The 12,621-nt window shown below is 37.9% G+C and overlaps 2 protein-coding genes across 4 annotated transcripts; one reads left to right on the plus strand and one right to left on the minus strand.

The window, feature by feature from the left end:
* Positions 1 to 634: 634 nt before the first annotated feature.
* Positions 635 to 6,894, plus strand: AVP1 (Inorganic H pyrophosphatase family protein). The gene is made up of 8 exons (XM_059602132.2): positions 635 to 1,192; positions 3,027 to 3,601; positions 3,688 to 4,067; positions 4,688 to 4,774; positions 4,854 to 5,184; positions 5,716 to 6,126; positions 6,265 to 6,324; positions 6,431 to 6,894. Exons 1-8 carry the CDS (start codon positions 952 to 954, stop codon positions 6,635 to 6,637), a joined length of 2,292 nt encoding a protein of 763 aa, XP_059458115.2. The 5' UTR covers positions 635 to 951; the 3' UTR covers positions 6,638 to 6,894.
* A 267-nt stretch (positions 6,895 to 7,161) lies between these two features.
* Positions 7,162 to 11,570, minus strand: LOC132187721 (codeine O-demethylase). 3 transcript variants are annotated; one of them, XM_059602134.2, is made up of 5 exons: positions 11,192 to 11,570; positions 10,043 to 10,290; positions 8,945 to 9,269; positions 8,304 to 8,534; positions 7,162 to 7,415 (listed from the first exon to the last, which is right to left on the minus strand). In XM_059602134.2, the coding sequence occupies exons 1-5, from the start codon at positions 11,447 to 11,449 to the stop codon at positions 7,344 to 7,346; spliced, it is 1,134 nt and encodes a 377-aa protein (XP_059458117.2). In that variant the 5' UTR covers positions 11,450 to 11,570; the 3' UTR covers positions 7,162 to 7,343. The 3 variants fall into 3 exon arrangements, with proteins under 3 accessions (XP_059458117.2, XP_059458116.2, XP_059458118.2); XM_059602133.2 differs by having other exon boundaries at positions 7,162 to 7,424; XM_059602135.2 differs by lacking the exon at positions 7,162 to 7,415 and having other exon boundaries at positions 7,611 to 8,534; positions 11,192 to 11,568.
* Positions 11,571 to 12,621: the final 1,051 nt, after the last annotated feature.

The following is a 12,621-nucleotide window of genomic DNA, read 5'->3' on the forward strand; positions in this document are numbered from 1 at the left end:
TTAATTAAAAGTCGTTCTATAAAATAAAAGAAAAATATACTTTCATCCCATAAATTACCACGATATTTTTATTTACCGCTTCAAACTTTTTAGAGAAATCGAATTTTCAAAATTGTTTTTTTTTTTTTTTTATCTTCCTTTTGGAGTTTTGACCTCTCCAACTTTACTGGAGAGAGTCGGAGACTGGAATGCAAAGAATATTGAGTGGACATAGGAAAATAAATGAAAATGGCTAAAATTAAATTTACAGTATTATCCGGATTGGAGGCTTTGCACACCATTCAACACACGCGACGTCAGGACCCTCTAAAACCGTTCCAAACAACGCCCAGTCACACTATCCTCGACCACAAAATGATTCTGAGACACCATCCCCTGCTCCAGCCCACACCGTACTCCACAGTTATCAAACGTTTCTCATCAGCCGTTTATCACGTGGACCCCTCTACAGCCTACAAGCCCCAATCCATCTTGGTGAAGCATCATTTCCACTGCTGGTGCGGTGCAAGCAATAATTGTCCCGAAAAAGCAACAAAAGTGCGGTAAAATAAAATAAAAAAGCGATTCCGACATCGATGCGTCGGAAATAAGCGCTCGAGGCTTTTGTTTTTTAACCATTCCGCTTCACCATATAACCCGCTACCACATCTTCACAACTCCACCGTCCGATCACGAGAAATTGAAATCGATAAATTAAAAGATTAATCCAACGTTCCATATCATAGATTCGACGTGACAGTGAAAGAACGGACCACACAATAACATTTTTACTTAATCCTTCTCGGATATCTTTAATATAAATCCACCTGAGTCTCGCACAAAGAGCTTCACTCTCTGTTACTCCTCCGCTTCTCTCTATCCTTTGTTGTTGTTGTTGTTGTCGGGTGAAGCTGAGGCTGTGCATTTTCCGGCGTGTACGGACACGAGGGAGTAGGTAGGGTTCCGGCGAGGATGGCATTGCTCTCGGAGCTTGCGACGGAGATCGTGATCCCGGTCTGCGCCGTGATAGGAATCGCGTTCTCGCTCTTGCAGTGGCTCTTGGTTTCGCGCGTGAAGCTCACGCCCGAGCGCCAGGCGCCCACCTCCGCTAGCAAGAACGGCTACGGTGACTACCTGATCGAGGAGGAGGAAGGCATCAACGACCAGAACGTCGTCCTTAAGTGCGCTGAGATTCAGAGCGCCATCTCCGAAGGTGAGCTCAGCGTGTAGATCTTCAGCTTTCAGTTAGATCTGCGTGCTTGTTTTTCTTCTTCTTTCTTGTTCGTGTTTGCATTTCTTACTTTTCTTCATAAAAGTTGAGGTTTTGATTTTGTTTGGAAGCCAGGAAAATGGCGGAAACTATATGAAGTAAAAATATGAACTTATATTTTTCATTTGTACTGTTGTCTCAAAGATAACATGAAGCTTTAGCTCCGTTTGGTTGCGAGAAAACAAGCAAAAAGAAAAGAAAGAAGAAAGTGAACAAATTTCTTCTTTGGCTGCCAAACGGGGTGTTAGGGGTCTGTACGGTAAATAAATCCCATGGAAACGTCTTCGTTTTGACGACTTAACCGAGCTGGCCCTTCTGAGTGGGGTTAACGCCCTTTATTTTTGCTTCTTTTTTTTTTTTGGAAGTATTTATTTTTGTTTGTTACGAGTAATTTCTTTGCTTTTAGATGTAAATCATCTGTATAATTGAGAAGACCATAATCAGTAGTACAGTTCTCTACTCGTCGTTGTCGTAGAAATTTTCTGCTGGCATTTTAATGATTTTGTCTTTATCTGTATTAAGTTCATTTGGCTTTTTCGGTGTTATTAGTATTGAAATTGCTATTAGGGTGCGCTGCACGCGTGGTGCACGTGTATGATGTCATCCACGATATCTGGTCTTTTGTGGTGTAGGCGTGTAGCAACTTTGAGCATCGAAGATCGCGTATTTGTGAATATTGTTTTCTCTTTTCGTATTTTTTTTTTTCTTTGGGTTTTCTTATTATTGTTGGGGGTATAAAAGGTTATTCGTGTTTATCTTATTGTTATAAATAAGAGCTAAATTTTTTGTCCTATGTAAATCAAGTTTTGTTCCTGATCTGGAACTATTGATATTTTATGGATTTGGTTTAGGAGCTGAAAAAAAAAAAAAAAAACTACAGAATTTTTTTTTTATAGTGTTTTTTAACGGTTTAGATTTAATTTCAATATCTATTTTGAAACTAAATTTAAACGGTCGAAAACACGAGATTTAGGAGATCTCCTATTCTCTATTAATGCAAATAAACATTTGTTTGTGGAAGATAGATTTACTAGTATTTTCCCTTTTGGATGACATTGTTCGTGTTAATGTCATTATTTTTTTATATGTCCACACAAAGGAAGGGAAAGAGGTCGGGAGATTCGAATTAATGACTTCTGCTTCATGAGTTGTAGTCCCCAATCCAATTGAGCTACCCCTTAAGACGTGTTAATATCATTATTATTTGGCCAAATGTGTGCAATGGAATATTCTGACTTCAGTTAAATAATTATAATAATAAAATTCGTGGTTAAACAATCTCGTCATAATGTTATTTTTCCGAGTCTTGGATGGCAGTATTTGCAACCATTTACTTGGTCACTTCTGATTTGTTGATGCCAATATATAAGGTCTTTCTTTTATTAACTCTTCCATTCTCTCATTTCTTGATCATGGTTGCATGGGAATCTTTGACCATGCATTGAGGAGCCTCTTGATTTGACTTCTCTAGTATTGTGAGTAAAAATTTATGACAATGTGATTCTTGTTAGTCCCTGATTTTCCGCAACTTTAGATGTCATCCAGCTTTAATGCTTAATTTTATGTTGCATTGCCAACCTATTTGCAACTTGATATATTGCACTTTATCTGGTTTGCTTTTTATCAGTACGAGTCCTTTATTATCTTGTAGTTTGGATTACTCCTACTAGTTAGGTGGCTTCTCTTGTATATTCTCTTGTATATACTGATTGCAAGCAGATCACCATATGGTTGTATTTCTATTTTACTAGAACTGTGGTTTGCATTCATGTAACAGGTGCGACATCCTTTCTCTTTACTGAATATCAGTATGTTGGGGTCTTTATGATTGCTTTTGCAATTCTCATCTTCCTCTTCCTGGGGTCTGTGGAGGGCTTTAGCACGAAGAGCCAGCCCTGCACTTATGATCAGCAAAAGCTGTGCAAGCCAGCACTTGCAACTGCAATCTTCAGCACTGCTTCCTTCGTGCTTGGTGCTGTTACTTCAGTTCTGTCTGGTTTCCTTGGGATGAAAATTGCTACTTATGCCAATGCGAGGACAACTTTGGAAGCAAGAAAGGGTGTGGGCAAGGCCTTCATTACTGCATTCAGGTCTGGTGCGGTGATGGGTTTTCTCCTTGCTGCAAATGGTCTTTTGTTTCTTTACATTGCCATCAATCTATTTAAGCTGTACTATGGCGATGATTGGGAAGGTCTTTTTGAGGCTATCACTGGTTATGGTCTTGGTGGATCTTCCATGGCACTCTTTGGAAGAGTTGGTGGTGGTATTTATACCAAGGCTGCGGATGTTGGTGCTGACCTTGTAGGAAAGGTTGAAAGAAACATTCCAGAGGATGACCCGAGAAACCCAGCTGTAAGCCATATCTCCTCTTAAATTGGTTGTTTTAGTCCATGTTCTTTTGGCTTTCTAATGATTAAATTATGTTGTCATTCATTCAGGTAATTGCAGACAACGTTGGTGATAATGTTGGAGATATTGCTGGAATGGGATCTGATCTTTTTGGCTCTTACGCTGAAGCATCTTGTGCTGCTCTTGTCGTTGCTTCCATCTCCTCTTTCGGTATCAACCATGATTTCACTGCAATGTGTTATCCACTTCTCATCAGTTCTATGGGCATCCTTGTCTGTCTGATCACAACCCTCTTTGCAACTGATTTCTTTGAGATCAAGGCTGTCAAGGAAATTGAACCAGCACTGAAAAAGCAACTCATCATCTCCACTATTCTCATGACCGTGGGAATTGCGATAGTTAGTTGGGTTGCCCTGCCATCATCCTTCACAATTTACAATTTTGGGACTCAAAAAGTTGTGAAGAATTGGTAAGACTTAAATTTATTTCCTTTCACGTGTTATTTATAGGCATAAAAGGTCTTATTTTATATACATTGTTACCCATGCATCTAGGCTCCAAGAACTTTCTAGTTTTTTTTTTTGTTTTTTGTTTTTTTTGTTTTGTTTTGTTTTGTTTTGTTTTTTAATTTATAATTCACTCATTATTCATCAAATGATTAATCATTCCAATTTTGGTTCATATGTAATTTTTAGTGGGGTCTTTAGTTTTTAGGTTCCAGATGTAGTGCATTTGTGTAGGCTCTATGTTGTTGCACAAAGAAAGGCGTTCTTCTTCAACCTGGATTTGTTTAAGACATTGGGTTAGAGATTTTCTGAATTCAAGTTTTCTGTACCCCATATTCTTATGTTCTTAGCTAAGTACTTAAGAATGAAAAATGAACATTAGTGCTGGATTGTGAATTACAAAAACCACTTACTGCCTGGTGATGTGCCCATTGATTTGATAAAGTACTGAGTCAAGATTGTTTGAACTCATCCTGCTTTAACTATGGTCGAATTCTATAAGTTGGGCTCCCACAAGTGTTCAGATATATGAACTTGTAGAACATTATTGATATGCAACTAATGAAATCATTTGTGCCTGCAGGGAGCTCTTCTTGTGCGTGTGTGTTGGTCTTTGGGCTGGACTTATAATTGGGTTTGTTACTGAATATTATACTAGCAATGCGTACAGGTATTAAAATATTAACATGACCATAATTCCATCCCTTTGCTTCTAACCTTCATATATTGACCCAAGAATTTCCTTGCAGCCCCGTGCAAGATGTTGCTGATTCCTGCAGGACTGGAGCTGCCACCAATGTTATATTTGGCCTTGCTCTGGGATACAAATCTGTCATTATTCCAATTTTTGCCATTGCAGTGAGCATTTTTGTTAGTTTTAGCTTTGCTGCAATGTATGGCATTGCAGTGGCTGCTCTTGGGATGCTGAGCACCATTGCTACTGGGTTGGCCATTGATGCTTATGGACCTATCAGTGACAACGCTGGAGGCATTGCTGAGATGGCAGGCATGAGCCACAGAATCCGTGAGAGAACTGATGCCCTTGATGCTGCTGGGAACACGACTGCGGCCATTGGCAAGGTGCTGTGATACCCTTTAGAATGCGCTTTGGCCTTGTCTAGCATTCATGCTATGATTGTCATGAGAATTAGTTGTTAACATAAACTATTTAGGCAAAACTCAAAAGTCTTCCACCACTTCTCTTGTCTCCACGAATGTCTGTTATTTGAAGGATTACAATGTCTCAATTCTTTTGAGTAAAATTATAGTAGTTGGGATGTAGTGCCCATGTTACTCCCAAATGACTAGAGTTTAGCAGTTTCATTTTAATGGAACTAGTCTCATATAGCCTGGGAAGATTGCCTTGGTGCCACTTCCAACATGACTAGGGAGACTCATTTATGCAGCTTCCTGTCTCCCACAAGGGTAAAGGAGTTTTACCAATTTACATAAGCTAGGGTGAATGCTTTCGTTTCGTCTTGTTTGTTCTTTTACCTTGATCAGTTATTTTTAATTTGTTATGAGCTTCAAACTACAATTGTATCCCTTTATCATGCTTTTCTTCTCTTAAATGGATGTCACTGAGCTTCTTCAATTCTCATTTACTTATAGGGATTTGCCATTGGATCTGCTGCACTTGTGTCTTTGGCCCTATTTGGTGCCTTTGTGAGTCGCTCCGCTATTTCAACTGTTGATGTATTGACCCCCAAGGTCTTCATTGGACTGATAGTGGGTGCCATGCTTCCTTACTGGTTCTCTGCCATGACCATGAAGAGTGTAGGAAGTGCAGCCTTGAAAATGGTTGAGGAGGTTCGCAGGCAATTCAACACTATTCCAGGTATCATGGAGGGTCTTGCCAAGCCTGATTATGCTACCTGTGTCAAGATCTCTACTGATGCATCCATCAAGGAAATGATTCCTCCTGGAGCCCTTGTCATGCTTACCCCTCTTATTGTTGGAACCTTCTTTGGCGTCGAGACGCTGTCTGGTGTTCTGGCTGGTTCCCTTGTTTCTGGTGTTCAGGTAATGTTACAATAATTGTCCGAATCTCAAATTGTCACACAGATATTATAAATTGCCCAATAGAGCTTCTTGTGTTCATTATGGTTTGTGTATTTGTTTGGTGAGTTCATGTTGCTTTTTGGATTTGTTGTTTTACAGATAGCAATATCTGCATCTAACACTGGTGGTGCATGGGATAATGCTAAGAAGTATATTGAGGTAAACATCAAAGTCATAATATCTGAAGTTGGTAGTATCATTATTTGAGCAATATTGTGTAGCAATGGGATCAATTGTCATAATTTGTTTGGGATCCTGTTGTCAGGCTGGTGCTTCAGAGCATGCAAGGAGTCTTGGGCCAAAGGGGTCTGAGCCACACAAGGCAGCTGTGATTGGTGACACCATTGGAGACCCGCTCAAGGACACCTCAGGTCCATCACTCAACATCCTTATTAAGCTCATGGCAGTGGAGTCCCTTGTGTTCGCTCCTTTCTTTGCCACTCATGGTGGCCTGCTTTTCAAGATCTTCTAAGAAGGGGGATGGCAAACAACACTTGGGGGGAAGACGTTTATTTCCATTTATCTCTTTTTTGTCCGATGGAAGAGGTTTATTAACTTTTTTTTCCTTGTATCATTATCCTACTCCGCCCTTAGGTAGTGTTTGGATTCAATCGCGAACTTGAGTATTAATTTTGGGAAATGATTTCCCCAAATATGAGGGTCTTGTAGTCTTGAAAACTGAGCTTGATATTGGCTTTGCTAATTACATTTTGGAAAAAGTTCGCCTTCCTTCCTCAATCTATAATTTGCGTCAATGTCTCCCTTCCCACAAAAACAGAAAAAGTAGAAGTGTCAGCTTTCCCAACATCTCTCAAGTGATTAGGCGCGGATAGGATTTGAACCTGCAGTCTTCTGGTCAATGGGCTCGATGACTCAACCAATTTTTCCATTCTCAATATTTTTTGAATAAGACAAAAATATTTTTATAAATTTGAAAAAAAAAAACTAAAAAATCTAAAAACTAATCTATCTTTTTTTAAAGGGAAAAATGGAAGTTGGATCAGCAGTTGGTTGAAACTTGAGTCACCGTCCCAGCCAAATGGGAGCCACTGGCCATGAGGTAACTGAAGTTTATTGACAAGGCCATGCAGTCTCTGTGGCAGCATACTTCCACAATCTTCTCAAACTTTTGTAGCACTGATTGATTATTTGTTCAAGAAGAACAATGAACAATGGCCTTAGAGGCTAGTTGTATTGTTTCTAAATTTTCTCATATCTTCTTTATCCTCCCTAGTGTCTCCTCTCATAATCTGGCACACCTTAAACAAAAAAGTAAATATACTTAGACACTCACAAAACAATAATACCAACAATTTGAAAAAAATAAAAGATACAAGAAAAAATTATTAAAATTTTCTTTTCTTTTCTATTTTTTTTTTCTTCTTTTTCAAAAAAAAAAATAAATAAAAATGGGAAGAACTAGCACCAAAAATTGGGGGAAAAAAAAAGGTCAATAAATAAAAAAAGAACAAATATTTAATTCCTCTTATCTTTTTTTCTTCTTTTTCAAAAATGAAAATATTAATGAGAGAACTTGGCTAGTCCATTTCCTTTGAAATGGAGAGGATCCTTTTGGATCTGTTTGATCCTCTCTAGTGTCTCCTTACATTTGATGAATATCAAGGTTTATAGACTTGACAGATGGTGATGCGCCTATATGCCTCACCAAGTTGCCTTTTGGAGATTTGTGTGGGTCAAGTAAGTTTATTTGGAGGGGCCTTAGAAGGCTTGAAGCTATCTTTTTGGATGTTTTTGGCTTAATTTATCAGAAATTGAATAATTGTCTCTTCATTTCTGGGATTCTTTTAGTTTGGAAGCTATTTTCCTGGCAAAGTAAGGATCAACATTACATTGTTCCACACTAGATCCACATAACATAGAAGCATCTCCAAACCTGCAGCCTAAGCCACAAGTAAAGGAGTATACAAATGAATAATGCTAAAACGTCTCTCTTATGTCTTCCCTTTGTTTCCTTAAAACTAACTTAATTATCACAAATTTAATGATAATTTTAAAAACTACATCAATTTAAAAAACACAAAAAGGACGTTTAGCATTACTCGTCTACAAATTATTTACATAAAGCACAGATTATCAGAGAAGTATTATAGGCAAGAGAGATGGTAAAAACCCTAAACTTTTGCCACGTGGAGTGCTCTGGTTCCTCGCTGGTAGTATTCCCAGTGTATATCAGCGTAGTCTTTCACCTTGTTGAAAATCTTTGGTCTCTCCTGGTTGACCAGGCCATCTTCTGGTCCAATCTCTTTGTTTGGTTCGGGCGTATAAAACATAGCCACAGAAATCCTCTCCCTCTCCGAGTTGGTCACCACCCTGTGCACCGGGCTCTGGAACACTCCATTAGTCATTATCTGTATCATAGAAAACCAATTATAATTGCCACCATATATAGGTGCAAATGAGAGAGTAGAAGTAGATTCATTTCCCCTAGCTAATAGGCCTTCGCCTTCCTATGCTATTGACTTACCATTTTGGATTTTTTTTTTGGGGAAAGTTTTACTAAACTCGATGTCCCACATGCCACAGGTGACATCTATTGCAATGTTAATCTCGAATTATCAAAAATTACGATGTAGGTATCCTATTTTTCAGCCCCTTTTACTTTTACCACTCGTTAGCGTTTTTGCAGCTAACATGTGAAATGTCTCTTATACGATCTGCAATTTTTGATAATTCGAAATTAAAACTGCAAAATCTGTGACACATGGGAGTGTAAAATATCCAGCTGCATTAGTAACAGAAACAGATGTAGCATATATACCTCCATTTGATCGCCCATAAGGACAAGGAGAGCATCAGAAATGGTGGGAACTGTAAACCATTGATTATCTTTGAGGATTTGAAGGCCTTCTACATCATCCTGCAAGATAACGGTGTATCCTGATCCGTCTGCATGGGACTTCAGCCCCAGAACAAGATCCGGCCTTTCACTGCACGAGTAGTAGTTAAAACGCGCTTGCAGCGGGCCTCGTTCCCCAAATTGATTCAAGAAACAATTTTCTTCTAAGCTCAGTGACTTTGCCATGGCTTTAGAGACTGTCTCTGTGAACTTCTTCATCTTCACGGTGTATTCTTCCAGAACATTTCTGCACAATTGCTTGCAAGTAGCTCAACATATTGATCATATTCTCAAATATGTCACATAGAGGTTGCATTTTATAACAAACAGGAAAATAATAATAATAATAATAATAATAAAATACACATACCATTTGAAATATCATGCAATTTTTAATATACCTTCAAACTTTCAAATGAAGTACCGTTTTTTCCAAATTATCAAAACATTGCAATGTTAACCCCTTTTGTCCCACAAAAAGATAAGAATGTCCTTAAAATGATCAAAAAGACAAATACTCATATAAATTTGAAAATAAAGCACAAACAAAACCATGGTCGTGGACGGCTCGGGTGATGACCCACAGTTGCAAGAATATTGCTTTAATTGAAAGTTTGAAAGGATATTATAAATATTGGGAGATAATTTGAGATGGTACGTTGTAATTTTTTCATAAAAAAAAAATACATGATGGAAGTGTATCTACAAGTATTTCAGTATAGTATAATTGTTTGTTTAACTAATAGTTGATCACATTGATAACTTATGAACACTTATTATAGCAAAACAACTTGATGTAAGGGCAGGTTTATTTGAACTGGATAATATCTACTTAGTTATATTGGTAGAGTATTTTTGTTCTTTTCACTTTTTGAGGGGACAAAAATATTCTTCCAATATAACTAACTAGAGAGGATCCTAATTTTCTCATGATTTGATTTTCCTTACTACTTTTTTTTTTAGCTTAATTGGACAATATCTTGGTCTTTCTCTCCAATTAAAGGGGTAGAGTGGAAGCACCTGAAGGATGGCGGGCTTTCAGGCCAGAGTTTTGGCTTCCTTCGATCTTCTGGGTACGCATCAAGGAACAAGCGATCAGACCAATCAAGGGGCTGCCCTTCTTCAGGGACCGGATCAGCCCCATACCCTTCAAAATCTGCAACTCCTTTAGCATACTTCTTCTTCTCTTCCATTGGCTGCTGGAAGAATTCCCTTGCAACTTGACGTATCTCGTCTAGAAGTGAACTTGAAATGCCATGGCCTATTGCCTGCAAAACCAATTAAGTACTACCGAAAGAGTTTCAAATTCGTAGCATGAACCATGAACAACTCAAATCAAATATTTGAACTGCGAACCGATACAAAATTAACTAGTTAGGGTTGAGGAGTTTGACTCGTTTAATTAAATGGGTCGGGTTAAGGTTAACCTATATAATCTTATACTCTTGTCTTGACACGACCCGAACTTGAACCCAACACACGGCATTTCGGGCTATCAATTTTTTACTCGATTTGCGAAATCGACATAAACCCATCTCGAATTTAGCAGGTTAGAGTTGATTGGTCTGATCCATTTCATCAAAAAAAATGTTATGTTAGGGTTAACTTATATAGTCTTATACCCATACTTTGACATGATTTGAACCCGACAACAACACTTAAGACTAATAATTTTTAACATGACCAGCAAATCCAACATGAACCCAAAACGATTTTAGCAAATTAGGATTAATGAATCTGACCTGTTTAATTAAATTGGTCAAATTATAATTGACCTATATAGTTTACACCCATGACTCGACTCGACACGACCCAAACTCACAACCAAACACAAATTGTTACCCCTAATTTAGACATAGGACTAATGAAACCTCATGACACATCTAGTCATCTCTGATTACTTTTCTGGACTTGCTATCAGTTGAATTGCTTTCTGCTACACTGAACATATATAAAGGGAAAGTAAAATGGAAACCATATTGCAAACTTCAAATTTTGTATTTGATAATCTGATCAGGCATAAGATCTTTTTATTTATAACCTTCCAGTTTCCATCACCATCCAAACAAGATCTAATTATACAACCAGTAAACACCCATACGATTGCAAACTTGAAGATTGTTTTAGATTATTCTGAAGGAGAAGTAAAAATAAAAATTGAGTTGAGACCTGAAAACAGCCCCATGAACAGAGTGCTGATCTAAGCTGCTCTAGTACTTCTTCTTCTTCTTGTTTACTGCTTGGTGCTGAAGTTGAGAGGAGACTAAAGTCGATGATGGGAATCGAAGATAATGTAGAAGAAACCTCTTGGGTTGCATCACCCTCTCTACAAACATATAGATGTGGTGGTTCCTCACCGTTGAGGACCATTTCCTGGACACGCTTTGATAGCAGTACATCCGCCGGGAGAAGCGGAACTCCGGCCATGTTTTCAGTTCAAGACTAGGATTCAGGCTGAAATTATCTTTCTGAGAACTTGAAAATGTTACTAGGCACTTAAGCTTATCACTTACATGTGAATGGTAGTTGGGAAAGTTTGGACACTTCTGCTGCTAATGGTCATAACAAGACACACACTTGTAGGACTGCATGTCAAGCAATTTGTTAATATTTGAGTGGTCTTTTTTAGTTGAAATAAGATTCCGTACAATAAGTTTATTCTATTATATTATACTAAAGTCAGTCTTATGTCAGAGTTTGTTTGGATAGCAATCGGAGCAAGTGGAGCCCGGACGGGCTCTTAGGCATACATGAAGGGATCTAAGTCCACTTGTCAACTAACAAACTAACCTGCTTAGAAAAATGCACTGAGGATTTTAGTAGCAATTGTATTGTTAGTTATGTGTGTGATATACAGCTAATTGGAATTGATATGCAGGCATAAAAATTCCTGAAATCCCTTTGAATATATGATATATCCCTTCATGTGTTCTTGAGGATTGTTGGTCTTATAGTATTAATACCAGGGTTGGATAAGGTTAGACTCGGCACTTTTGGGATAAAGCTTAAAAGATAAGCTGTATGCTTGGCTTATTTTAGTTGGTGGCAAGGTGAGCTTCATCAAGCTTGCAAAATTTTTCCCTACCTTCTTGGACAAATATCCTTTTCGTTTCACTTAAAATGATAATGAGTCATGGTCAGAATTTAATGTAATTTCATCTAATAGTATAAATAATGTTACATTATTAAAAAAAAATTGAATGAAGTGTCAATATAATTATCACATATACTATTAAATATAATAAAATTAAATTTTGACCATAAAATAATTCATCTTTATTTTACGGGCGGGGTAGAAGATATTTTGAAACAGGCAAAGTGGAAATTAATGAAGGAGTAGAATGATGGTAAGTAGTGGTGAAAACCTATCCCATTTCTCGATTATTGGCTGTTAGTTCTTGTGTTGGCTTAATTCAGTTCTAAAATGCAGAGGTTACTGTTTACGGACTCAAACACTGATATAGAATGCTCAGAATCAAATCTCCACCATTCATAATGTAGATTCATGTGTCATGAACGTCTCTGCAAAATTTAAGCTCAATTGGACTACAAACGCCCATCGATCGGAGCTGTTGATCAAGACTGGACAACATTTTCAG

Source organism: Corylus avellana, chromosome 6 (assembly GCF_965113065.1).
Source record: "Corylus avellana chromosome 6, dhCorAvel1.hap1.2, whole genome shotgun sequence".
Lineage (NCBI taxonomy): Eukaryota > Viridiplantae > Streptophyta > Magnoliopsida > Fagales > Betulaceae > Corylus > Corylus avellana.